General features: G+C 42.2%; 3 protein-coding genes and 1 long non-coding RNA gene across 5 annotated transcripts in view; 2 read left to right on the top strand and 2 right to left on the bottom strand.

The window, feature by feature from the left end:
- The window catches only part of abcg2a (ATP-binding cassette, sub-family G (WHITE), member 2a), a 14,974-nt gene extending 11,221 nt beyond the window's left edge, over window positions 1-3,753 (top strand). The window contains exons 12-19 of the mRNA XM_065950428.1: window positions 421-566; window positions 1,314-1,396; window positions 1,585-1,674; window positions 1,879-2,003; window positions 2,177-2,331; window positions 2,495-2,584; window positions 2,701-2,777; window positions 3,292-3,753. Coding sequence (XP_065806500.1) covers window positions 421-566; window positions 1,314-1,396; window positions 1,585-1,674; window positions 1,879-2,003; window positions 2,177-2,331; window positions 2,495-2,584; window positions 2,701-2,777; window positions 3,292-3,439 — 914 coding nt within the window. The 3' untranslated portion in view covers window positions 3,440-3,753. The remainder of the gene's footprint in view (window positions 1-420; window positions 567-1,313; window positions 1,397-1,584; window positions 1,675-1,878; window positions 2,004-2,176; window positions 2,332-2,494; window positions 2,585-2,700; window positions 2,778-3,291) is intronic.
- A 2,135-nt stretch (window positions 3,754-5,888) lies between these two features.
- On the top strand, window positions 5,889-9,799 carry LOC136177372 (uncharacterized). The gene is made up of 3 exons (XR_010664994.1): window positions 5,889-6,753; window positions 7,711-7,856; window positions 8,355-9,799. It is a non-coding gene; the product is annotated as an uncharacterized lncRNA (long non-coding RNA).
- A 201-nt stretch (window positions 9,800-10,000) lies between these two features.
- Window positions 10,001-16,273, bottom strand: LOC110002765 (cyclin-dependent kinase-like 5). The gene is made up of 10 exons (XM_065950429.1): window positions 15,973-16,273; window positions 15,177-15,371; window positions 14,293-14,477; window positions 14,086-14,198; window positions 13,851-13,990; window positions 13,591-13,679; window positions 11,221-13,440; window positions 10,765-10,858; window positions 10,520-10,676; window positions 10,001-10,252 (listed from the first exon to the last, which is right to left on the bottom strand). The coding sequence occupies exons 1-10, from the start codon at window positions 16,180-16,182 to the stop codon at window positions 10,119-10,121; spliced, it is 3,537 nt and encodes a 1,178-aa protein (XP_065806501.1). The 5' UTR covers window positions 16,183-16,273; the 3' UTR covers window positions 10,001-10,118.
- Window positions 16,274-18,230: 1,957 nt separating this feature from the next.
- Window positions 18,231-27,500, bottom strand: part of txk (TXK tyrosine kinase) — a 9,687-nt gene continuing 417 nt past the window's right edge. The window contains exons 1-15 of one of the 2 annotated variants that reach the window (XM_020658413.3): window positions 27,465-27,500; window positions 24,928-24,979; window positions 24,675-24,837; window positions 24,156-24,220; window positions 23,084-23,143; window positions 22,847-22,901; window positions 22,163-22,242; window positions 21,914-22,038; window positions 21,746-21,820; window positions 20,747-20,918; window positions 20,391-20,607; window positions 20,165-20,229; window positions 19,712-19,830; window positions 18,669-18,826; window positions 18,231-18,397 (exon numbers count right to left, since the gene is read on the bottom strand). The exon at window positions 27,465-27,500 is cut by the window's right edge and continues 417 nt beyond it. In XM_020658413.3, coding sequence (XP_020514069.1) covers window positions 18,326-18,397; window positions 18,669-18,826; window positions 19,712-19,830; window positions 20,165-20,229; window positions 20,391-20,607; window positions 20,747-20,918; window positions 21,746-21,820; window positions 21,914-22,038; window positions 22,163-22,242; window positions 22,847-22,901; window positions 23,084-23,143; window positions 24,156-24,220; window positions 24,675-24,837; window positions 24,928-24,979; window positions 27,465-27,477 — 1,491 coding nt within the window. In that variant the 5' untranslated portion in view covers window positions 27,478-27,500 and the 3' untranslated portion in view covers window positions 18,231-18,325. Of the gene's footprint in view, window positions 18,398-18,668; window positions 18,827-19,711; window positions 19,831-20,164; window positions 20,230-20,390; window positions 20,608-20,746; window positions 20,919-21,745; window positions 21,821-21,913; window positions 22,039-22,162; window positions 22,243-22,846; window positions 22,902-23,083; window positions 23,144-24,155; window positions 24,221-24,674; window positions 24,838-24,927; window positions 24,980-25,084; window positions 25,203-27,464 lie in introns of those variants that run through there. The other variant, XM_020658412.3, reaches the window with a different exon arrangement.

Here is a 27,500-nt window from a genome sequence, read left to right as displayed (position 1 = left end):
ACAAAAACACTCAAAGCATCACTTCATGAATCTTTAAGTGCACCGCCTGAGTTCTGACCCTTTCCTCGGAACTCGATCAGTCTTAACGACCTTTCAGACAGGATGTGGTGAGCTCTCTCAAACCCATTAATACGTTCAACTGCTCTTTGCTCGCATCCTTTCTGAAAGGCCCTGAAGATCGACTTTTATCTGATCAGATTCTACCTCTAAAAGTCTACCTACGTCAGTCATAGAAGGAGAAACAAAAGCTCCTTTCCCGCAAGTCATTCCCCACTCTCTCTCTCTCTGATCTATTCTTAGTTGAAACAGCTGCAGAGAGTATTGATGAAGTGTTGTAACCTGAAAGTGAGCTCTTCATGGAGAAGCGCTGTTTTGTTCTCATGGTAGATTAAAACCATGTTCACTTCCTGTTTCTCTCAGAAAGGATTGTTCAGGGCCGACAGGTGACGACCAAGACTCCCTCCAGAACCATCACCTACAACACCAGCTTCATGACGCAGTTCAGATGGGTGCTCAAGAGAACGTTCAAGAACCTCATGCTCAACCCTCAGACATCGGTCGCTCAGGTAAGGACAACTACGGCTCTACCTCCCATAGTACATTTAGAGACTGTAGGTACCACGAGCAGGCCTGATAACTGAAGGCTCTACCTCCCATAGTACATTTAGAGACTGTAGGTACCACGAGCAGGCCTGATAACCGAAGGCTCTACCTCCCATAGTACATTTAGAGACTGTAGGTACCATGAGCAGGCCTGATGACTGAAGGCTCTACCTCCCATAGTACATTTAGAGACCGTAGGTACCACGAGCAAGCCTGATGACTGAAGGCTCTACCTCCCATAGTACATTTAGAGACTGTAGGTACCACAAGCAGGCCTGATGACTGAAGGCTCTACCTCCCATAGTACATTTAGAGACCATTGGTACCACCAGCAGGCCTGATGACTGAAGGCTCTACCTCCCATAGTACATTTAGAGACTGTAGGTACCACAAGCAGGCCTGATGACTGAAGGCTCTACCTCCCATAGTACATTTAGAGACCATTGGTACCACCAGCAGGCCTGATGACTGAAGGCTCTACCTCCCATAGTACATTTAGAGACCATTGGTACCACGAGCAGGCCTGATAACTGAAGACTCTACCTCCCATAGTACATTTAGAGACCATTGGTACCACCAGCAGGCCTGATGACTGAAGGCTCTACCTCCCATAGTACATTTAGAGACTGTAGGTACCACGAGCAGGCCTGATAACTGAAGGCTCTACCTCTACCAGTGACGATCCTTTTCCTTTCCCTCGTTCTGTTCAGATTGCAGTGACGTTGTTTCTCGCTCTGGTCGTTGGAGCCATCTTCTTCAACGTCCAGGATAATCAGAGTGGAATGCAGAACAGGTTATTTTAGATTATTTTTATGAATTTTTGTTGTGTCATGAAACTATTTAAAGCCACTGTCCTTAAGTCTAAGACATGTTGTAATTCCTGGAAACAGCGCAGACATTAAAGTAGAGAAAAGGAGTTTAAACAAACTTCAAACTGCTCAGATTGGGCTTTTAACGTGTCTGTGTGTGTGTTTCTCTCAGGTTTGGCGCTCTCTTCTTCATCGTCGTGAATCAGTGTTTCAGCTCCCTGTCGTCCGCTGAACTCTTCATCGCAGAGCGGAAACTCTTCATGTGGGTGTGGAGCACAAAGCATTCGTCTAATTCATGTGTTTTTTACCACTAGGGGTCAGAGTTACATACTGCTCCTTTAAATATTGTTTACTGTTCTTTTTATTTAAAGTGAAATATTTTTGCTTCGATCATTTTTAAATCAACGATTTTCAGCCTCTTTGTAGTTTGCGGGACGTGTTAAGATTCTTTCATGCTTCCTTCCAGTCACGAGTATATCAGCGGTTACTACAGAGTGTCGGTGTACTTCCTGTCTAAGATCCTGTCCGACATCCTCACGCTGAGGACCATACCCGCCATGGTCTTCAGCTGCGTGGCATACTTCATGATTGGTGGGTTGGAGACGCAGCTGTGATTTATTCTGCGCTTTGGATTCATAGATTTACATTTAAAGACGTTCCAGACATTTATAAACGTTTGTGTCTGTGTGTGTATTTCTGTGTGTGTGTTTGTGTGTATTACTGTGTGTGTGTGTCTGTATTTCTGTGTGTCTTTGTTTGTGCAGGTCTGAAGCCGACAGTTGACGCCTTCTTCCTCTTCATGTTCTCCGTGACTCTGGTTGCCTACACTGCCACCTCCATGGCTCTGGCCATCTCAGCCGACCAGACGGTGGTGGCCATTGCCAACATCTTCATGACCATCGCCTGCGTCTTCATGATGGTAAAATACACACACATACACACACACACACACACACACACACACACACACACACACACACACACACACACACACACACACACACACACACACACACACACAAATAAAAACACATTTGTATTTTCTCGCCGGCCTCTATCATCCAGCTTTTTCTCGTCTGCAGATCTTTGCAGGTTTGCTCGTCAATCTTCCGTCCATTGTCTGCTGGCTCGCATGGTTGAAATACTTAAGTATACCACGCTACGGACTGGGCGTAAGTACACACACACACGCACACACACTGATAGAGGATGCTGCAGGGTTATTATCATACTCTTCTATAAATCAAGATGATGATGAGTCATGTTTTAAATGTTTGTGTCTCTTCAGGCTCTGCAGATTAACGAGTTCAGGGGGCTGCAGTTCTGCAAAGACCTCAACCACACCCTCATCCGGCCTGGACTTGCGTAAGACACACACACACACACACACACACACACACACACACACACACACACATGTCTGTAATGTGATTTAAAGGATGTTAAAGAAACAGGTTCTTCAGGTATTCTTAGGGTCATAGCTCCATCTGGTGGACGGCATGATGCATTACACCCCAGCAGGCTCCAGAGCTTGATTAGTCCAAAGTAAACCAACAGGATTAAAGCTTTCTGATTGGATAAAATTTCATAAGGGGTAGGTGATGAGAGGTTTAAAAACCTCTAACGAATCAGGATCCTCCTGATCCCGGCAGACGGCTGGTTCAGACTGGATGAGAAGGAAATGTAATAAATCTATGAAGTCAAACAAATAGATATTTAAGACACGTATAAGAGTATAAAATACCTTAACATTAAATAATTTTCTGATCTTTTAACCGTTGTTTAAGACGAGTAATGGACAATCAGTCGAGTCATGAATCCGGAGCAGTCCTCCTGAAATTCTGAATGTGTTATTCAAACGTCCACATCATGTTTCCAGGTGTACGGGCGAGGAGTTTCTGGATCAGCAGGGCGTCGATTACTCCACCTGGGGCTTCTGGCAGAATCACATGGCTCTGATCATCATGACTGTCTGCTTCCTTACCATCGCTTACCTCAAACTGCGCTTTATCAGGAAGTTCACTTAGACCTTCATCGTGACCACCATCATCATCATCATAGAAACCAGCATCCTCGTCTCTGATTGGATACCATCCAACACTTCTGTGCAGCTGGGAGTTCAGTGTTTGTACATGTGAATATAATTGTTCCTGCTGATTGTTTGTTCCTGTTCATTTACGTTTCAACACATAAGCTCTGAGTTCTCCAAGATTAACGTGTGATGTCATGTTTGCACTTTAAAGTCTGAAGCCAAAGAAGTAATTATTTTTCACCAAAATAAAGAAAAACTTGTTATTATGAAGTTTTTAATAAGAATAAAAGTACCAAATTTGAATTCTGATATCGGCGGTTATTGTGATTTGTTTCTGCTCATGTCTGCAACGGCACAATTTGAGTGATAAAAATCTCATGTTTGACACTTTTTATGGACAACTGGCACCCCCTTGTGGTTAAAGGTTTTAAAGGCAGCAAATAAGTGTAAACTAAAGCCCACTTATAATCCGACTTTCAGAACAAACAGTCTCTATGGACACACCTCCTGCCTCCACACTTCCCCAGCCCCTCCCTTCCTATTTCATCAGGTCTGTGACACGCAGAGCATCTTTTACATCTGAAGGCGACATTCTGTGATCATTATCGGTAACGATATGAATCTCAGAGTTTAGATCAGGTTGTTCTGTCTCTCTTATAAAGCCAAAGAAAATCTTTATTTTGGAAAGTCCTTTTGTTGGTTCTCCTTCAGTTGTGCATTCCATTTGATCTTTGAAGTCGGAAATTCGAGTTGATGGTCTGACACGTGGTCAGGGCCCCCCTGAAGTCTAAATTCTGACATGGAAACTCGGAGAACATTCAGTAGCCGAGTTAAAATCCAACATGGCTGCTACGTTCATCAACAGCAATGTTTAAACTGTAACTTTTGTGTTTATTATCAACTTACTCGTCTTTTTGTGTGATTAAATCAATCACACTGATGGTATCGTGCAAGTTCCATCTGTTGTCATGTAACTTTCATATGCAAACTATCACGTAGTGTCGTTATCGCCTTGTATTAGCTAACAAAACAAAGGTACTCCTGATGGTGTCCATGTTGCTAGTCCGACATGTTACCGACTTGTAACTGGAATGTGTTCAACTCGGGTGTGACGTAATTCCCTTCTCCGAGATCTGAATAAATGGGATGCTATATGCCTCTATAAACAGCATCCCTGAGTGGGCGGGGCCAACTCTCTTCCCCCACGTGATGGCAGGGGTAAGAGAGAGGAGAAGGAGGGTTTGACATAGTTAAGAAAATGTATGTGAAACAAGTTTGAGCCAATGAGTGCGCATGAACAAGCTGAAGAAAGCTCTGTCCTTGTCAGTGTGAACACAGAGCTGAGAACAAGAAACCCAGGGGCAGTTTGACTTCACTCTCTTTTTAGGAAGTCGTCTTGGCACCAACAATGGCTGTAACAAATTTTATTCCAATCCATCCGAGAATAACTGAAATATTTCAGTCTGGGCCGAAGCCTGGGACTGAATGACTTAGCTGTCTGTAAACAGCCAAACTACTAATATGACAAGATAGTGGGAGAGGATGAGGAAGACAAAGGCGTGGGATTAAAGCGCTAAGCGGACTGTGCAGTCGGTGTGTGTGCAAGCAGACACTGACACCATAGCAACTGCAGTCCTTGCATGAATGTGTGTGCGTGTGTTATGTTAAGAAATCTCTTGTTACAGTTGGGTAACATCGGAACAGGTAATGACTTTGACACCTGGTGTTTGGGTGTGTGCCGGGGGGAATTCTTGTGAATGAGTAACTGTTTCCAGAAACGATTTAACCTGTTAATCCTACCAACAATCCAACAGCTGATTAAACCAAACAACAGGGCTTATTCGCCGAAGGCAGGCTAAACTAACACACTAAAGAGCGCTAATATTAGCATGCTAACACAACAATGCAGGTCAAGACTAGGACCATTTTGTCAGACGCTTGCACCATACTCCTCTGTGGCCAACGCGAGTGGAGAGGGGTTGGAGGTGTGTCACTGGAGGAGGCGTGGCCAAACAGCAGTTTGTTTTGGTTTCTTGCTTCAGCTCAAGGGCGACATCTACTGGATCAAAAAGTCACACATTCTTCCTTTAAGAAACATAATTCCATCCCTTTCGGAGGCATTGATTATTCCCCTTTCCAATAAATGTTTCTTAAACTAAACCGGTTTCAACTGAAGTCCAGACCAAACACTAGAGACACTGACTGTATACAAAACATTAACGTGATTAATTCTCTTTGTGACACACTTTATGAACATCATCGTCTCGTAGATCAAAAAAAGCTTAAGAGATTTAATGATTCATTCATCTCTTTTGGAATTAAATTACACAAACTTTGAAATTATGGGAAAACAAAGCAGGGCAAGACAAAGAAGAAGAACTGTTGTCGAGACGAGAAAGCATTTAGGAAGCTTAGCTAATGTTTTGAGTTGAGCTCGGTGGATACTGGATATCTGAACATCAAATGTTGGTATCAGATCAAAAATCGCTCCCAGAGGACAACTGGGTTCTGCACTTCTTGTTCTGCTAATCACACGATAATTTCCTCGATATGAAGTCAAGAACTTCACCAGGCGGCTTCAAGCCTCTGTGTAGGCCGGTGTAACTTCTTACATAGACTTTCTTCTCCCAGCACTGGAGAGCAGCCCTCCCCTGGCAGCCCTGCAGCGTTCTGCCGCCCATTTTTTTTAAATACTAAAAAACAAGCCCTGCATTGCCTTTAATAAATAAAAATATCAGCCAACACAGCAGCTACATTCTACTTGTTGAGTGTCTTGAAATTAGTGAACCTCATTTGACCAAATATTCAACAAGGTGACTTTTTCCCAAACATAAAACTCTCTTATTATCTTCCATGAAAGAACCGGAAACAGAGAAGCTGGATCTACAGCCTGAAGTGTAGAACACGTGTCTGATCGTCAGGGTGTTTCCGGGCAGGTTGTCGTTCTGTAAATCGTCCCTGAATAAATAAAGTTGAAGGATTAACTCTGATGCAACTCTTCACCACAACTCTCTCAGATCTGCTCAGACAAAACCCTCAAGTCTAGACGACGTCCGTCTTCCCCTTCTTCCCTCCTCTTTTTTATGTCTTCTTAACCATCCTCATATCTCATCTTCTCCAGTCGCTCAGTCCTCTTCAGACACAGATTGATCTTTCATGTGCTGTTCTTCACACTTCTCCTCGTCTTTGTTTTGTCTTTTACCATTTCTTCTCCTTTGCCTTCAGTTGTCATGTTCTGCAGGTTTGCAGCTCTGTGCGTCATCTTTCTCCTCTTCCATGTTAGAGGTCAGAACGTTGATTTGACTCATGGTAAGTAAAGATACACTATTCTTACTTTAATCTGTGTAATCTATTATTTTAAATGTACTGTACTCGGTGAGTAAAAAGAGACAGATCTGAACATTTGATCTATTGTTGTTGTTCTGGAATGAAGCCTATTTTCAGCACGCTGCCTTTCAAGGAAGCTTTGCAGCAAACAAAAGACCAAACACACCTTGGACCTGTCCTCATGAAAGATGCAACACAGACTGACAGATTGGATAGCTGCACAGACACCTCAAACACTGACATGAAGGCTGCAGCACCTGCTCACCTGACTTCATGTCTCTAACATTGGTTTCGTCCAATATTTTAGTAATATCACAACTTCTAACATACAATGTGGTCAAACAAGCCAATGTGTTCTTTGTGAATATAAGAATAGATTTGATTTGAATCCATGAATTGAGTAGATGATGTTTCAGAGTTTAGGTATTGTGATGGGAGTCACTCAGTCTGTAGGGACTTGGGTTGGGAACTGGAGGGTCGATGGTTGAAGTCCTTATGCGGACTAAATTTGGAAGTTAGAGAGGTGCCAGATAGAATAGAATTACTTTATTGATCCCAAACTGGGAAATTGTGGTGTTACAGCAGCATGTTATCAGAGCAAATAAAACAATATAAGAATAGATACATAAATAAGCACTTAAAATGTAAAAAAAAATAAGAATAAGAAGAGATTTATACATTAAGGATTTAACAAAAATGAAAAATGAAATACAACATTTATTCAGGCTTCAGAACCCCAACCAGCTTGCTGTGGGCAGCCCCCCTCACTCTGACATCTCTCTCTCAGCAACAGAGTGTAAAACTGAATATATACAAATATATCTTCATCTTCTTTTATCACAGTCTGATGTGTCTGATATGCTAATTCTTTGCTAAGCTAACCAGCTCATTGTCATCACTTGCAGTAACTAATAGAGCACATATTTTTCCCCGCTTCAGGGCGGGACCTTTCCTCTCGGTGGGAACTTGACTTTCCAGAGATTGATGGTTCTGCTGTGGACGGCTGTGGGATTTTCCCGGAAACCACTGCTCCCCCCACTACATCTGCTACAACCACGACCAAAACCACACCCGTCACCAGGAAGGTAATTCCACCCTGAATGATTTGACCTCACTGTGATTTGGAGTAACTCACTATCTTTGAGAGTTAACGTTCTGACAGGCTTAAAGCTATCTTAAATGTTTACGATGAGGTTTTTCAGACCAAAACAAAAGCTCTCTTTGGACACACCTGCTTCATCCCTCAGCTCCCCCCTTCCCTCCTGCCTTAACACTTCCCCCGCCCCTCTCATGTGAGTGGGCGGGGCCCTACGCTCTGCTCCTTTCCAAATACGCTGCAAGTCCATTTATCGATGGAGCACGCTGCAGGCATCGTCAAGCTGGACAGAATAGATCGACCCCGACAGGAAGTCAGACAAGCAAACGCACAGAGCGTTGGGATAATTTCTAAATAAAACACAATATACGGACTCCTGATCGTATTTTCCATCACTTTATCAAATGACGTCAAAACAGGCACTGAATTGCCCTGGTTTTTATTAGTATTTTTGCCATTTTTAATCCCTTGTTTTATTTTCCAACAGGTTGTGACTACAACCAAAAAGCCAGCCGTCAGATCAACACCAAGAAAACCAGTAACCAGAAGTAACAGACCACCAATCAGACCACAGCCAGCGCCTTCAGGACCAATCACTGACAGACACTCCAACCCCTCTCTCCGCCTTCTCCATTACCTCCTGACCAACGGCAGACGACATCAGGCGGGTTCTCTGCCGGGGTTCAAAAGTCGAATTGCTCAGCCAATAGGAGGTCGGAGTTCATCAGAAAGTGATGAATTACCTTCAACTCTGCGGAACAGAGCGAGAGGGGCTGAGCGAAAAGTATGGAAAATGGGTTCATCTTCTTCCTCGGACTCGAGTGACTAGCCCGAAACAGATGCTAACAGTTTAATGACAGATTGACGTGCATGTTGGGTTACTCGTTAGTTAATGTACTACCAGAAAACGTTTCTATTGTCAGTGGATCTTTTGCATGATATTAAACATTAAGATTTCAAAAAAATGTATATATTTAAGAATACAAATATTTATTATTTGCAGAAATAAACCAACACAACCAATCTTACATTTCCTTCAATCTTCTTAAGTCCTATTATGTCCATTTTAAATTTGTACTGTTATGGCTTAAAGATCACATATTCTCCTCCTCTTCTTCTTCAGTGTAAATAAGTCTCAGAGCTCCTCAAACCACACCCCCTCTCCGGAAGGGCTTGGGTGTACTCTGGGCTTTCTAGCTCCATGTCCTATTGTTTACGGTGAGAAGGCAGACTCAGAGGGCAGAACAAACACCTAGCTGTGGGAATGTCACCCACCTGGGGGAGGGGCTACTGCCCTTTGTGATGTCATGAAGGGAAAATCTCCAAACGGCCTGTTTGAGCACACATTTTCTGAAAAGTGGAGCAGGCAGAAGACGGAGAGGATGGACTTTTCTCATCATTGGGGGGTTTGTAGACAGACTAGAGACACATATTAGAGTTAGAGAAACATAGTGAAGAGGATTTTACAGAATATGTGACCTTTAAAAATGATTCATAAAAAGCATTCACATATTTCAAGACCTCAGAGCTGCTTTGAAAAGTGTATAATATTGTTACAAAAACCGTTCAAATAACTAAAAAAGTGCTTTAAGCTGATTCCTTTTTGTGCAAAGATGGTACCTCAGCTAAATATAAGAACATGAAGGAGAATGCAGCGCAAGTATTACATTCCACATGTATATTATTTACATTTGAGTCTAGTTTTAGTCATTTTTAAAGTGAGAATACAAGTTCATATAAATCAGTTACAGAAAGTCAGGAGAGTTAAATAACAACAGTGTGATATCAAAGCTGCTTTCCATTCACGACTGAAGATATCCTTCGATCCTTGTGGAGCACGTCTTATCTTTTGTATCTTCATGAATTTAAAGGGATAGTGCAGTATTTTAAATTTGGGTTGTATGGGGTACTTGTCGATACTAAGAATATTAGCCACCGGTGATGGCGGTCAGTGTGGCCCCTTTAAGGAGAGACAGTGCTGACACGGAAGCTAGGCTATACGGCTACATGTATAGCCACATAATAACAATGTTTGGGTAAATGTACGCTATATTGAAATAAATATAGCGCTTTACTTTTCCGCAAGCAAGCCACTTTGTTTGGATCGCCCTGATCAGCGGGATTGAAAAGAGACAACAAATACACCCTGACTTAAAAATGAAAAAGTCTACAAAGTACGTTTTCCAGTCACACTGTTGAAGAGTGCCTCATACAACCCCTTGTCAAAAATACTGAACTATCCCTTTAATGTCTACACATTGTCTCTGTTAGGGTGTGTATCTGTACCGTTGTTTACAAGCTTTTGTTGGTCTGATGGAGGAATAGCCTGAACGGGCAGTTTGTCTTTTCTTTGCTCTTTGGAAGTGCCTTTGTTTGGTTGTTTACCTGAGAACACATCAGAGGAAGTACAGCTGAATGGATTTAGAAAAAATGTAGGAACACTTTTCATTGTTTCTGAACCACTGAAATCCTGAATTGCACAAAAAGGCCTGAGGAGGCCCCTTTGACTTTTTTTCAGACTATTTCAAGACAGATTTTAGCATGAAGAGATATTTGATCAGCATAATAATTAAAAGGCGTCATTAACTTATTTTTGCTTTGTTAAACTGTTGGTACTATTGTAATGTGTTTCTGTTACTATAGAGTGCATACCCTCTCTTCCTTTGTGCTCTGGCGGCACTGAACTTCTAAGATCTGGGAAATGGATGTCGGGCTTCTTTTTGGTCAGTGTATTACCACCACCGCTGTTACCAGGGTTACAATGGTCGGACAGGAAGTTGTGCTCGTAGATTTGACCCTTCTCTGGGATCTGTGAAGAAAGAAAGTGTTAACCTTGGTAGAGCAGATTCTTCACTGTGATGGTATTCTGAACAAATTGAACACATAAACTGTGCTACCTGATAAGTCAGTGATCCTGGGATGTGGCTGGACAAAGACTGTTGGGTCAGTCGACTGTAAATGCTACTCTGATGCCTTGGTTTGTCTGTACACCTGTGAGAAACACACAAAAACACAGTCTACCAAAGTCTATATTTAGGGTTTCAAATTGGTCCTGTGTGGACCAAATGTCCCCTGATTGGATAAACCTCATCCATTCAGGTTTTGTTGACAAAATTGAGAAGTTGGATCATAATTTTTAAGGATGTAAAAACTACTTTGCTGCATTAATCCAAAATGGCACCATAAAAATGTTTAGACAAATGGTATTAAGTATCTTTGAGATCTGAATATTGCCCATAGGCCTAAAGCCCTAAGGCTTACTAGCATTTTGGTTCTTGCCAATCCTGCAAGAGTTCTTAATTTCTAGCTCTAGTGCTGTGCTCTAGTCTAATGCATTGTGAGAAGTTCAGTACCTAAGGTTGTTGGTCCCAGAATGGAAACCTGCCCCCAGGGTAAAGTGATTGCTGGCGGCAGTGTTGGGGGCACTGACAATGGAGATGGAGGGAATGAGGGGTGTGGAGGATGGAGGGAGGAGTTGAGGAGTGGAGGAGGGAGGAGGTGGTGGAGGAGGTGGAGAGGAATGGGAAACATTAAAATTGAATTTGTTAACATCTATGGTGTACATGTTGTGGAAGATCCTTGTCGAAGCATCTCGGTCTGGAGTTGCAGTGGAGGTGAGTGAAGTTGATTCTGAGGTTGTGGATGCATTCATTGGGTCGTTCCTTTCTGAGATGCCTCTTTTATTCCTTGGAGGCATATTTATTTGAGTCTTTGGGGCCATTGTTGTGGGCGACTTGGTGGGGTTGCTAAAAGACCCAATCTTTGATTTTGATCCCCCAATCAAAGATTCAGAGTGGAGGGGTCTCAAGGACTTTACATTAGGTTCTGTCTGCTCAAAATGTGGGCTTCTAGCAACCTTTGGGATTTGGTCTATAAAAGACTTGGTCGATGGGCTGTTCGATGCAGAGAGTGCTAATTCCTCACTGTTCTCTTTATCTGAAACTTTAAATGTTTTTGGAACAATTGTAGCCAACGGTGTTTTGGTTTTTGGTATTTCATTTAAGGAAAAGGATGATCTGGATTCTTTGGTGATGTTTGACTTAGAACTGCCTTGTTGGTTGATGCTACGGGCCTCGTCATATTCAGGATTCTCCTGGTAATCCTCACTTAAAACATCAAGTGTCTCAATGTGTTTTTCAGCAGTTTTGGTCACAGGGCTCCTTGTAAAGCGTCCATTGTTTTCCTCGATGTCCTCTTTTGACATGTAACAACTGTACTGCTGAGTTGTGGTTGCAATCAATACTTCCCCAAGGTCCTTGTTTGTTTGAAGTTCAGTGGAAGGTTTGTTGGGTAGACATGGGGTGTCATTTGAAGGTTTAGTATCCAAGGATGGGCCAATTTGGAGGTTTGCTTTGGGTAATATGGTACCATTAGGAAGACTTCCTCCTATGAAAACTGTGGAGGACTGTGCTGAAAGATCTGAGGTAAAACTCTCTGAGGGACTGTTGGACAATGATGTGTTTTCTTTTGCAATTCTGGGACCAGACTTTGAAGAGGTCTTAGATGGCTTTGTGGCTGAAGGTAGGACTTTTGGACATTTAGAGGTCAGTCGTTGCTCTGTGTCCATGTTTGAACAATCCGTCAGATGATTTGAAGAAGTAGTTGTCTTGCATGGCTTGGGGACAGAAGGGATAGTTCGGGTAGTGACCTCCACTACTTTCATACTGAAGTTTGTCTGTACTTGGCCACTGTTTGACATTTCACAAGTTGTGGCTGTTTCAGGACCTTCAGGGTATTCAGAAATGGAAATTTGACCCTTTCTCTGGGTTAAGTCTGTGTCTGTACGATAAATGGTTGCTTTCAAAGAAGATTTTGGAGAAGAACTCTTAGTTGGAAGATCAGTAGTTAAGCTTTTAGGCAATTTGAGTACTCTTGTGTTTGAGTTGTTTTTGCTTTTCCGAAAGTCTTGACTTGACTCCAATTTGGATGACGTCTGCGACTCTATTGTACTTTTATCAGCCACACTTAACACATTGTTGTCTGAGCAACCGGAGTGCAAGCTAGTTGAATTTGTTGTTTTGGTTTCTACTTGTTTCAAATGGCCGTCTCTTGGCCCCAAAGAAGAAACTTTCACATGTTTAGGTTTGGTATCTACTTGCTTATTCAGATCTGTTGCAGTCTTTGAAGCCTCCAATGAATCAGACGTACGGGTTTTAGTTGGTTTACAAATCTCAGGTTCCTTTCTAATTTCTACACCAATGGCCTTTCCAAGTTTACTTCTCATGGCAGTTTGGCCATGGTCGACTTTGGTGATCTTAGCTGCATTATCAAAAGTCTTGGCACCTGATGTTTTGGTGGACATCAAAGGTTCTGAGGTGTTGTGAATGTGTTTCGGCTTTGAAGGTTGCTTGGCTTTTGTTTTGGGTAACTTGTCATCTCTGTCCCCTTTGTCTCTTTTCTCCTTTTCCATGTTGAATTTCTCCTCTGAGTCTTCAGACTGTTTTTTGTCTTTGCGTCTTTGGTTCTTGCCATGTATTTCATCCTTTTCCCGTCTTTGGGTTTTTCCTATTATAGGAAGTGTAGAGTTTTCTCTGTGGTCTTTTTGGATTTTAGCATTCAACTCATCCAAAAACCTGTTTTGATACACAAAGAGATGCAGCAAGTCAAAACGTATTTAAGAGGGCTAAATATTTTCAAGCTCCGATAAGCAAAGTTTGGCTAACACAAGGGCAGTACTGGGTGACTAGATGATGTAGCGATGTATTATATTCATGCAGAGTTACCTGATGTTGAAAGAGTCTTGAGTGAACAGAGGGTGATCAAGAAGTTCTGAACAGTGAGCCCTGCTTTCTGGATCCATCTGGAGACAATTCTGAGAATGAAAGCACCATGGTATTACAGTGTTGTTGCTGAGAAGCTGGAGGCATGTGAGTAACAACCCAACACCAAAAAACTGTTTTAAGTCTTTGTGATTTTCTTCAATCATGTCAAGTTCCAACATGTATACCATCACCAATAAACCAATAATCTAACAACACTTCACCTGTGCAATATCCAGGGCATTGGTTGCAATTAAAGGGAAGCGCTGCTCCAGTGGGACTCTGCCAGAACATTGGGGCAGTCGGACTCCAGAAAAAACGGGATTCCTGTAGAACAACTCCTGGTGATGAGCTGTCAGATTACCTAATACAGAAAAAATGAACACCCAAACAGTACTATTACGTTAAGAGTGCTAAGAGTGGAGATTTTGCTTATTTTTACCAAACTTATTTGCTTACCGAAGCACCTGACGATGTGGAATATTTGATCAAGGTCAGAGTCTCCGGGAAACAGAGGCTGACCTGCTAACATCTCTAAAAGCAGACAACCAACGGCCCACACATCAACTGGTCTACACACACAATCACACATCAAACACACGCATTATCAACAGATAATCTAGAGCTCCTTTGGTGACATCCTTCAGTGTACACACTACCACTTACTTGCCATACTTGGTGTCTCCCACCAGCAATTCAGGGGCTCTGTACCAACGGGTGGCCACATAGTCAGTGTAGACGCCCCCGTCAGTGGGCATAGTCATTGTCCGGGCAAAGCCAAAGTCACACAGCTTGATCAGGTCTCCCTGAGAGATGAGTATGTTCTCTGGTTTGATGTCACGGTGTATAATCTAGGACAAAAAATACAAAAAAACTCTGAAAATGTTATAAATTTTTCACTGAGCAGCCACAATTGGGACTATGTTGACTTATTTTTGTCTGTCTGATAAATAATACCTCTCAATGATGTACTGTTTACATAATACCAATTTGATGACAAGCTTTCAGTTGAACTGGCAAAGCTAACATTGGTTAGCTTAATAGCTAAGGTAGCTATTAAGCTAAGGTTAGATTGAAACATATTTTTTTAGAAACTTCTGGATGCCAAGAATTTTGCCGAAATCAAGTCTTCTGGCTGCGTTGGTGTAGTTCCAATTTATTGGCCCGTCAACCAAAGTATCTTCTCAGTTTACCATCATAACTGTATTGTAGAAGCAATCTAGCTAACGTAGGTTTAAGAAACTTGTCCTCAAATGTAAAGATAAAGTCTTTTTTTTGGTTTGCTTTTTGTATGTTGCTTTTAGTAATTCCAAATGGACGGCAATTGATTTTGGGGAATTCTAAACATTGAGATTTAACTTGGGGTAGGAAGTGGTTGAATGCTAACATTAGCTGTTGCCTGACAATAGCTAATGTGTTAGCAAATTAAATCAACCTGTGTGTTTTAATGAAAACTAGAAACATGTAGCAATAAAATCAATTAGACTAACCTAAAAGTCCAAAACCAGTTAAGACTTCCAACAAACACACACAGATGTCCGTGACCTCACATTTTGTTGATGACAGAAAGCTACAGCCCTCAGGATCTGGTACAGGTACTGCCGGCTGGTGTTCAGGTCGAGTCCGTTAGGGTTTTTCTCCAAGTCATCCAGGAGCGTTCGCTCAACAAATTCGAACACCAGATACCAGCGACGGCGGCGCTTCCACACTTCTAGAAGGTTCACCAGGTTGTCGTGACGCAGTTGCTGCAAGATAGTTTGCACAGTTAGGACCTGTGTCTGCTAATGGCTTTTTTTGCACTGGCAGCGCCCACAACCTGTTTCAGAGGACTTCTCATTGCCGCTTACTGTTACTACATAAAGTGAGGTGGCTTAAAGCACCTTGGCCTGCCTCTGTAGTGACCCTTAGGTCTGTTTTAAATTTCTCTGTATGCTCTTTTATTCCAGGAAATATCACCAATAAAAACTAAAAACAATGAAAAGTAATCCTGCCCCAGCTCTCTAGACCCTCAAAGAGACAAGTCAGACTAGTTTTTCTCTGCTATTGTTGGTGAAAGGAGTGATATCAGAAGTCCCACCCTTTTAGGTTTAGCTTGGCTGAAAACACAGATTGGTTTTGTGTTGAAAATGGGCACTGCCAGTATAAAAGCACAGGCTTTTAAAGCCATTTTTCAATGTCAAGCTTTAAAGGAGTTGTGAGAATATGACTCTGAAGTGTTTTGACTTTGTTTGTTTTGTGATTGACAGGCTGCTTTTGTTATCAGTCACTCGGGTTTCAGGTTTAAAGAGGCGGCTCGCCGCTCAGTTACTCATCGATTGATTGGCTGATGGATTGATTGACAGGTACCCTCAGCAGCTTGATTTCCCTCAGAGCGATCTTCTTCACTGTCTTGTCATCGTCGGAGTCCATGAACTTCTTGATGGCGACGAGGCGGCCGGACTCTCTGTGACGACACTTCAGCACGGTGCCATAACTGCCCTCCCCGACCAGACCCAGAGACTCGTAACGCTCCATGAGGCTCTGATGGGAGTCAAGGTTATAACGTATCTCTAACATGAATGAAAAAATATCAGAAAGAATTACTTAAAGAATCAAAAAGCACAAGATTACAAAAAGACAAATAGTTAGGTGATGTTAAAACGCTGTACTCAAGTTTGGTTTGAAAATAATTGAAAGCCGGTCTCATGTTAACACCTGTCCCTAATAAAAGCATTTCATAAACTGACGTATATAAAGACTGGGCTATAGAAAATGTAGGTATCTATGAATAAGTGGGAATAAATAATCAGCAGTTTAAAGCCTCTAAAAATGTGGGGAATGTACAGGAACTCAACCAGCTCTATAAAAGTAGAGAGTTTAAAACTTTTAAGTAAAAACAGAGGAACAACTATGAAACAATAGAAAAGTAGAGCAGACTTTCTCCCTAAATCTCATTTTCTCAAGCTTTACATGTCAAATAAAATGTCTTTATGCAGTTTGTAAAAAAGTATTTTAACCCTGTGGTATTTGTATTTTGATTTTAAGATGCCTAAGAACCTGAAAACTATCACAGGTACATTATAAACATCCATAAAGAACTCCAGGTGAAAGGCCTGGATACAGTAGAAACACAACATGAGGTAAACAACGTGACTTCCGGTAAATTAAAGTTAAGACGAACTCAAACATTAACCCTCACTCACCTGTGTGGCGGGAGTTCCTCGATTGATCTAACCGCCGCGGTGAGCTCCCGTTATTGACGTAAACACTGGAGTAATGTCATGTGTGTTCAAAGTCACCGGAGAACCCTATTTGTGTGTGTGTGTGTGTGTGTGTGTGTGTGTGTGTGTGTGTGTGTGTGTGTGTGTGTGACATACGTACTTGCACAGTAGTGTGTCGGTCCTAACGCGTTGCCATAGTAACGCCTCCCGCCACGTTCCTCGCAGGGAAGTAGAACGTGACGTCATCATAGTTTTAATTAACGGTCGTGTGGAAATTTTAAGAAGACCGTCGACATTTTTTTTTTTTTTTTTGGACTGTAGCTACATAATAAATATGACTACTTACAGTCTTTGTGATGGACATATCATAAGCTAGATAACAAAATGAAATAACCAAAAACAATAATACAAAAATAAATCTCAAGTTGCCTAATTCAGCCTTTTTTTACTGCTATGATTACAGTCAGAAAATCTAATATTAGCCTCTTAAAAGCCTTTTTTCATCCAACACACCTTCACCTCAGTGAGAGTCTACACAGCTCCTTCATGGAAGCTACAACTGACAGAAGCCCTCTACCTCCACCTGCTGTCATTTCGAGAGAACTAACAGTTTTCCACCTAGCTTATATTTATATCATTTAATATGACAGTTCTGTTATTAATCCTTTTTTCATTATTATGACTTAGTATCTCTGTATTATATAACAGCAAAGGATGTGATCTGATTTCACACAAACACAATAAAGAAAACAAACTGAGAAGTAATAAACCAGCTAAGATCTAATAAAAAAATCCTCAGATTTAAAATGACATTTTTACTTTTTTAGCTGTAAAAATTAAGATGAATTAAAGGTGACATATCCTCCTCCTCCTCTTCAGTGTAAGTATCAGAGCTCCTCAAAACATGTGTGTGAAGTTTCTTGTTCTAAATCCACTCTGATCCTGTATTTGATCATGTCTATAAACCCCTCTATTTCAGCCCTGCTCAGAACAGGCTGTTTCTGTGTCTGTACCTTTAAATGTGTAAATGAGCTGTGTCTGACCACGCCCCCCTCTCTGGAAGGACTTGGGTGTACTCGGTCTGTCTCCTATTGTTTACGGTGAGAAGGCAGACTCAGAGGGCAGAACAAACACCTAGCTGTGGGAGTGTCACCCACCTGGGGGAGGGGCTACTGCCCTTTGTGATGTCATGAAGGGAAAATTTCTAAACGGTCTGTCTGAGCACACATTTTCTGAAAAGTGGAGCAGGCAGAAGACGGAGAGGATGGACTTTTCTCATGATTAGGGGTTTGTAGACAGACTAGAGACACATATTAGTGTTAGAGGAACATGGTGAAGTGGATTTTATATCCTATGTGACATTTAACATTAAAACCACCAAAGATCACACAAAGTACAAAAAAAGCTTTTTCATGAAAATACTATTTATTTACAATGACAAAATATAGTTTGTTTGTATTTATTATTTAAATTAAAAACAGTATCATAGTATGTTTGAGTTAGTCTGGATTTTCTGCTAGTTTTCTGATTTCTTCCAGCAGCTCGGAGAAAAATGGCCGACCCTGAGGCCTCTGCACCACCACCAACGAAGAAGAAACATGACAGAGTGCAGAAGGGAAGGACAAAGAAGAAAGATGACACTGTTAACAAAAGGTATGACCACAGAAACCTGATTTGTCTTGTTTTCATTCAACATAAAATAAACACACGCCATTCAAAAAACAACATCTGTTGAATATCAACCTTTATGTTAAACCAAGCTTATAATGTTTGTCTTTAACTTTGGTAAGTTAGAACAATTTAGTATTTTAGTAACATGACTAGAGGATTTTCCATACATACCTCGTGCCAGCAGCGGTACATGATGGCGTAGAGCGGCTGCGAGGCACGATACGGGCGGTACAGTCTGACTCCAATGGTGATGTCGTTAACCACCTCAGAGTTGGTGCGATTTTCAAACGGAGTCCGACCCTCCGAGTAGATCTCCCACATCACCACACCTGCAAACAGAAACATTCATAAAACAAACATTACCAATACTTCTAGATTTTACTTTGGTTATTGCAAAATAATCATGTGCCTCTATTTAAAGTGAAAGTACATACCCAAAAACTTAAAGGTGACATATTCTCCTCCTCATCAACCAGTTTAAATAAGTCTCAGAGCTCCTCAAAACATGTTTGTGAAGTTTCTTGTTCTAAATCCACTCTGATCCTATATTTGATCATGCCTATAAACCCATTTCAGCCCTGCTCAGAACAGGCTGTTTCTGTGTCTGTACCTTTAAATATGTAAATGAGCTGTGTCTGACCACGCCCCCTCTCTGGAAGGGCTTGGGTGTACTCGGTGCTTTCTCGCTCCATGTCCTATTGTTTACGGTGAGAAGGCAGACTCAGGGCAGAACAAACACCTAGTGTCACCCACCTGGGGGAGGAGCTACTGCCCTTTGTGATGTACCTGACGTCAGATTCTGCCGACCTATTAGAGCAAAGCATGGAGGGAAGGTGTAGGACACGCCCACCCCGGCAACTCTTTACTCGTTACGCTGACCCTGGAAGATAACTCAAGTTTTCATGCGAATGCAAACAGAGCTGGCCAATCAGAGCAGAGTTGGCATGTGGGGAGGGGGGCCTTAAAGAGACAGCAGCTTAAATGAAGCGTTTCAGGCAGAGGCTGAAAATGAGGGATTTAACTGATGCCAGGTATCAGATGAATAAAGAGGTTTTTGATCTACACATCTTCCCACGCTACTCTATAGATGTCCCAGATTGACATCATTAATGGTGAGAGCTGAGGATAATAGATCTCCTTTAAAGTGATTTAAAATTATTTATTTCAGTACTTTTAAGTGTGAATGGTTTGTGAAAAGAGAGTTTGTTTCTCACCAAACGACCAAACGTCAGACTTGCTGCTGTATTTACTGTAATGAAGAACTTCAGGAGGAGACCACTTCACGGGGAACTTAGCACCATTAGAACTGGTGTACTGGTTGTCCAGAACGTACCTGAAAACAGGAATTGATTGTCAGCTTCACCGCCATTCCTGGTATTTATTCTATGCTAAGCTAACCAGTTTATAGGCTCTGGCTTCAAATCTAACTCACAAATATGGTGGTCAAAGACTTCATACCACATAATCCTTGTGTGTAGGGTTAGGGTACCCTAACCCTTTTTTAAAAATACTTTAAAAATGTATTATAGAGAATGTTTATCTTAAACTCTTTGGTTTGAGCCTTGGTTTCACACTAGGGACCAGGGCCCGGATCCGAGTACGCTATCGTGCTCGGGCAGGGTACAAAACAATCATGCCTGCTTTTCTTTAGAAATTGGGATTCATACCTGGTCATTCCAAAGTCGCTGACCTTCACCACACTGTGCTCGTTAACCAAACAGTTTCTGGCTGCCTGAAGGACAGAAAAGTAATAACTCTGAAAAGTACGTACCTGGACAAATTTCTCAACAAGTGTAATCCAGGTATTTGTAATTTTACTAAAGAAGAATTCTTACTAAGAAGAAACAAATGAAAGAAAAAAACATCTGTGAGCTCACTCTGAACTCGACTCACCAAGTCTCTGTGGATGAAACTATGAGCCTCCAGGTACTCCATACCCTCACAAACATCCTGGCACATGGATAGAAGCCACGCCTCCTTCAGAGCCCCGCCCCTTTGTCGTAGGTAATTAAGCAGGCAGCCATTCTCCATGAACTCTGCCACAATCAACAGCGGGCGCTGCTGCAAGCAAACCCCATACAGCTGTACCAGTTTAGGGTGGCACAACCTCCTGGTAGACACAACAAACACAGTTTCACTTCCTTGTGACCACAAATAAGTTCTCAAAACTTTATTTCTATGTTCTCCATTTTGTTCTGTGTCCATCCTAACCTGATCCTCCACAACTTTTTCCCTTCCCCCATCCTTACATCATGACTTTGGCCTCCTCGATGAAGTCCTCCTCGTACATGGCTTCCTCTCTGATGGCCTTGATGGCCACTTTTTGCTGAGCCCTCCACTTTCCGAGCCTCACCAGACCAAACTGACCGCTGCCCACCACCTTCATGAAGGTCAGCTCACTGGGGTTGATCTCCCACTTCACTGGAGGGATTAAAAAGAAAAACATATAGATTGAGAGAGAGAGAGAGAGAGAGAGAGAGAGAGAGAGAGAGAGAGAGGATGAACCGAGGTGGGAGAAATAAGCAAAACAGAAGGAGAGAGATAGTACAAAAGTATTAAGAAACATCTCCGATCAGTCCAGTCTAAGAGTCCTTTCTATAAAGTATATATTAGTACAGTGTATTAAACTAAAGGCTAGTTTACTGGAGGATGTAAGCTAAGGTGACAGAGTTTCTGTTGACCCCCTAAAACTGCAAAGCGAAAGTAAAACAGGCCACAAAATCTGAGATAAAAAGCAAGAGATCATCTGCATATGAAGACACTTTAAGATTATCTATAGGGTTCAAGGCTCAACTTAACGTCAGGGGAAACCTTCTAGTGCAGATACTATCTAAGAGGCATCTCTGGACTTATGCCACAACAAAATGTAAGATGAAAAGATTCAGTATTTTTTAGTTTGAATATGAACATCGTTTATCTGCAAACCTGGATCAAACAAAGAAAAACAGGCCACAAGATGCTGGATTGATTCAAAGTTTCTATTTTGTTTGCACATAAGGCATGATAAGTCAGTGTGAGAGCATTTCTTTTGACCCCTGTCATCTGCAAACCCAGATCAGACCACTAAGAAAACAGGCCACAAGATATGAGATATAAAACAAGATATAATCTGCATGTAAAGATACTTTATGATAAACTTTAGGGTTTTAACCTAGTCCAAAACCAACAAAGGTTTTACTTTACAGATTAACCTTAAATGATACACAGAGCAATTTCATGTGAAAGTTTTTGAGTAATTGATTATTTACCTGAACTGAATCCAGCTGTGGCGGGGACAAATCTTCCCATTGGCCCAACGGCATACCGCAACCTGGTCACCAAACCTACACACACAAAACAAACCATATGAAAGAAACATTTCATATGCAGCACTGTTTGACATTTAAAGCATTCACAAAGGTTTTGAGTGTGTATACCTGCTGCGTTGTGTTCATGGTAGTGTATGACTTCAGGTATGGAGTTGAACGTGTATTTTTCTGCTAAATAAAACTGTCCGCTGTCACTTATTTTGAGCTGGTAATGCCGAGTGTCCCCGTTTGAACTGCACATACACACACATCAAAACAGAAAAGTTAAAAGTACTGTCAACCGTTAAATATTAAAATGAACTATTATTATGCAAATGTTTGCTATGTTGCTGTAAGTTTAAATGTACAGTCGATCACCTTGATGTTTTGGTATAGACTGAGACGGTGTAGACTCCCTTCTGACTGGACTCCCGGACCACAAATCCTCCCTCCTTGTCCTGAAAAATATCCAAAATGACTTCAGTCATCTGTCAATCCTTTTAAATGAATTGATTATTACTTATAGGCTTTATAATGTCAGGATAACGTATGCCAACAGGAAGTTGAATTCTTTTGCATTATGAGTAGACCAGAACGATGGGAAATTCAGTTTGCTAACAAATTACACAAAGACAGCATTGAATAAGCACATGAAAATGTTTTTACCAAACAGAATGCTTTCTGATTATTTACTGTTGATTGACTATTTGCTAAATTGTTTTAGCTCTACTCAGGGGCGTGTCCAGACTTTTGAGAATGGGGTGGCCCAACTGGGGCTCTGACTTATGAAGGGTTGGCCTGAAGTGTGATGTGTGCGCACACACCCACACTCAAAAAAACCTAATGGTCAGTTTTAACACAAGTCCCGCCTCTGACAGGGCAAATTGCTAATAAGAGTTTTGGATTTTTTAGGGTGGCACCTGGGGTGGCCAATCAGATTTAAAGGGGGGCCCATACCACCCTTGGCTCCTCTGGCTACGCCCCTGGCTCCGCTCAAAGATATCAGAAAACAACGGCCCTCGTGGACATAAACAGTTATGAACAAACAGACAGATGTTGAACCTCTTGTCTCAGCAGCTGCTCAGCTTCTGTCCTTGTTATGTTCTTGCAGTACCACCTCCAGGAAGAAAAGGAAAATACAATTCATGCTTTAAATGTTGCCTTTTCAACATTAAAAAGTGTCAATGATCATAGATAAGTAATTAACAATCACAGCTAAAAATGAGCCAGTCAACCAAAAAAAGCTTTCCGGAAAATATTGTAAAAAAAAAAAAACATCAACTGCATTATCATACTTACGAGTTGGCCTCGATCCTGTCTCTCTCTGTCACATAGTTACTGGGGATGAAGCCTTTATTCCTGATACAAGCAAGGAGGAAGATAACATGATCAATATGCATGGTTATTTTCAGACATGACTTCCTCTCCAACATTCATGTTACCAAGACAAACTGAGCTGCTTTTTAAATGACTGAATACCTTCAAACCCTCTTTCCCTATCCGATTGAGACGGCCTACTTCGAAGTCTTTCTGCAAAATTGCCAGTTTGGAGGATTAACTCAGGGCTGTACAGCGCGGAGGGTTCCTGGTTTGAATCCCCGTCTGACAGGAGTCTCTCTGTGTGGAGTTTGCATGTTCTCCCCGTGCATGTGTGGGTTCTCTCCGGGTACTCGGGCTTCCTCCCACAGTCCAAAGACATGCTCGTCAGGTTAATTTCTGACTCTAAATTGTCTGTTTAAGTGACCGGGAGTGTGGCTGGTTTAGTGGCAATTGTAGAGAATCACCATCGTGTCTGCCAGAGTCCCGGTGCTATAAATAACAATATTATTAAACTATGTTTAATCAACTTGGGGGGCACCACCCTGAAATCAGGGAATGATAATTTCTATTCGTTTTTCTCTTGACTTTCATCGACAAACGTTGGTTTTCACAGCAATAAAGCATGCAACGCTTAGCAGGGCAACAATAGTGATCTCGTCAGGTGGGGCAAGATTTGCTAATTTTAGGTCACTGCTTTGTCCCTCTGAGGCCCCCTACTGGCCTGGACCGTTGACTGGCTGCTCATCTGGATCCCTTCGGTCTCTATACTGAATGCGACCAGTCCAGGGTGGTACCCCGCCCCTCGCCCAATGACTGGAGTCAGCACCAGTCCCCCCGCAACCCTGAACGGGAAGAGCAGTGCAGTGTAGATAATAGTTCTTTTTTTTGCAGCCATGGTCGTGCTAACCGCTCTGTGTGGATGTACCTAACAGAAACGTCTAGACCTAAAAACATGATGTGTAAAGTTTGGTTGACCGAAAAAGAAAAACAATGAATCAAGAAACTTTTCCAACCAATATGAATTGTTTGTTGTAGTTTTAGTCGTACATACCCGCGGTTGTCCTGCGCTCTCCACCACAGCTGGTCCTGTTTGTGGAGGATGGTGTACTCTTCTCCCTGAGGACACAACACACTGCATCAACACCTTTTTTAAAAACTCTGTACGGGAACAGAGACTACGCCTCAACCACAACAAACTTCTGTTTCATTTGTATCAAAGCACACATTACTCTAACTCGCTCCTCTGACGCTGATTTCACATCCTTCCTTTGAGTCCGATTGGACAAACAGGTACTGACAGGAAGTGACCAGAGGCCATCGTTATCAAACAAAAACCATTGTCATTACCATCATCATCATCAATAATATGGAGACCATCATCATTAAGTTAGTAGGTATTCATAAAGAGCTGGGTCTTTAGCTTTTTCCTAAAGGTGCAGAGGGACTCTGCAGATCACATGGAGTTTGGAAGTTCATTCCACCACCGGGGGCGACAGAGTGTAGTAAGTGTCTTAAGACCCTGCTGCTGCTTTTGGTTTTTTATCAGAGAAGATAACTCGTATGTGTTTACCTGTTTGAGGGTGAGGTCAGTGTCCTCTTTGGCCGTGAAGTCGTACATGGCGACGACCGTCAGCAGGCCCCCGGCCACACCGTCCTCGTCTTCAGGAGGGGGGAGGGGGAGCTTCTTCCTGGACAGGGAGGTGGCCTCCAGCCGCATGCGGGTGCTGTACTCACTGAAATCGACGGATCGATAACATTTTATTGAAGGACCTGAAGCGATGGCGTCAACAAGTCTGTAAAAGAGTGTTAAAGCGAGCAGGTACCTGGTCTGCACAGCACAGCAGCAGCAGCAGAAGATGGAGCGGATGGAGTGATCTGGAGGAGGAAACACAAAAACAGAAGAACCAGTGTAACTACGGTGCACTGTGAGGGGCAAAATAGCACGTGATCAATGTAGAGACCACTTTCTGAAGGTCTCACCTGATAATAGAAAATGTAAAGTATCCAGAAGGTTAATGCTACTCGTGTCCCTAAAACAACACATGAAGACGAGTTCCCACCAGGTGTAATGTCTCACTTTGCTCGTTAGGATCCGGTTTGAGACAGAGACTGAACCTTGGGATAGAAAGAATCCTGGATTGAACTGCGTCTCTTGTAGAGTTTGAGTTCTGTTTCAGCTGAACTCTCTCTCTCTCTCTCTCTCTCTCTCTCTCTCTTTGTGTGTCTCTCTCTCTCTCTCTCTCTCTCTCTCTTTGTGTGTGTCTCTCTCTCTCTCTCTCTCTCTCTTTGTGTGTCTCTCTCTCTCTCTCTCTTTGTGTCTCTGTGGTTTGGAGTAGGAGGTCTTTGTCAAGAAGTTTAGTTTCCTTTCTGCAGAGCTCTCTCTCTCTCAGAGCGTGTGTTGTGGGCGAACGAGCAGCTGTGTGTGGGTCATTTTCTCACAGCGTGTGTGTGTGCTCGTCTTCCTGTTTCTCTCCATGTGTGAGTCTGACTCATAGACTGTAAATATTATCATCTTATAGTCTGACACATCTTCAGAACGTTGCTCCTCACGTGACCTTAGTGAGGATGCTGAAATAAAAAGACTCGCTGAGATCTAATCCCACGAGGAGCGATGAAGTCCTGGTCCTGGTTTCTGGTTTATGAAGACACTTTAATGTGACTGAGTCATATATTTTTTGTTACTGTTCTTCTTCTTGTAGTGTGCGTGAGCTACCAAAACGAGCCAGCTGTGTGACGGAGGTTGGGGTTTTTATTGAAGCAGCCAGCTGCCGTGAAGCGCATGACAATAAAACACAGCTGAGCTTTCTCTTCCTTTGAGCGCGAGAGAAAAACAGAAGTGAAACTTTCCCTTTAACCTCGACATGTTTCTATGAAGTGAGCAGGTCACATACTTAGCACACAGTCTCTGCAGCCGTGTTGTATCAACGGATATCAAATCAAAAAAAGAGGAAAGAAGAAGCTTCATTAATTTTGGAGCACATGCTCGAAGTATGACGCTGTAAAAACAATCAGTGTGACGTCTCCATCAGCTCCACATGAGCTCCGGTTCTGTCAGGACCGTTTAAAGAGGCGGCGCCTGCGAGCTCGTTATCCAGGATCACCTGACGACACCTGCTTCCAGTTAGAGCTCTTTTTAAGCTCACTCTCTCTGCTCTCGGGATGAGAGATGAAGGCTGACCGGACAGAGAGAGGAGGTCTGTGCAGAGTTTCAGAAGAGTTTCTTTAACGGCCACGTTCAGGGACGCTACATTTGCATTTGTATTTTTTGCATTTGTAAATTTTATTTCATTCAAACAAACAATAAAGTTAAGAAAAACAAACACACATAAAATCTCAAATTTTGAATGAAAAGGAGCAGAAAGAAGACTAATCTTATAATATCTGCAGCTCTTTCACAAAACATTAATTAAAACAAAACAAAACACCAAATTCAAAAGTGTTTTGAATTAACACTACAAATACTACGACCTCTGACAGCAGAACCTGAAGTAGTGTTGAAATACTCAAGATCATCAAGGTCTTGAGACCATTTTCTGAAAGTCTCTGTCTCGGAATCAAAATCGTTTTTACTCAGTCTTGTCTCGGTCACTGAGGTCATCATCACTGAGATTAGAAGGAAAACTCCTCTTTCTAAAAGAACAAATAGCTTCAATTCATTTGAAATTTGATTTTTATCAACCGGTGTTACGGTGAGGGACACGCCCCCTACACTCATATTTATGGTCTTGGTCCTGCCTCTGTCTCAGAGCCCTCTGGTCTCGGTTAGTCTGGCCCTGAATACATCACTACCTTGAAGCTTTGTGCTCAGAGTCAAGTTTTGAGTGAAAACGTTTATCCCCTGTTTTTAAAGAGCACCCAACACACTTTAAAAAAACATTTTCTCTGTGAGTGGAGGCTGTGGTCATCCAAGCAGGCAGCCCAGGTTCAAATCTGATCTGTGGCTCCTTTCTCGCATTTCAGTACTCTCTCTCTCTCCCTGATTTGCAACTCTATCCACTGTCCTATCTCTCCATTAAAGGCCCAAAAAGACCTGAAATAAATAAAAACATTTTCTCATTGCCTACGTTGACAACATCCAGTAACCAGCCCCTCCCCCCCCCCCTCTCCGCCTTTGTCTCTTGTAGTTACTCTGACCTTTCACACTGAGGTGACGCCTTCACATGAAGAGCAGTTATACTTTCAGTTCATCATGTTGTCATCCTGAACGTGTCGTTTGACTTCTTAAGTAACCTGCAGGACGGACGTTTCTATAAATGAACTTTTTGTAAAAACTTCTTCTCAGAGTCCTTCATGTCAAATAAAGTTCAAATAAAGTTCTAGTGTGTTATTTACTCTTCAGATTCTAGACGAGGGAACTTACTTGAGTGAATCATGATGGAGCGTCTTTACGTCCGTT

The sequence above is a fragment of the Labrus bergylta genome, chromosome 22 (genome assembly GCF_963930695.1).
Source record: "Labrus bergylta chromosome 22, fLabBer1.1, whole genome shotgun sequence".
Lineage (NCBI taxonomy): Eukaryota > Metazoa > Chordata > Actinopteri > Labriformes > Labridae > Labrus > Labrus bergylta.
This window is presented reverse-complemented; position numbering and strand designations above follow the sequence as displayed.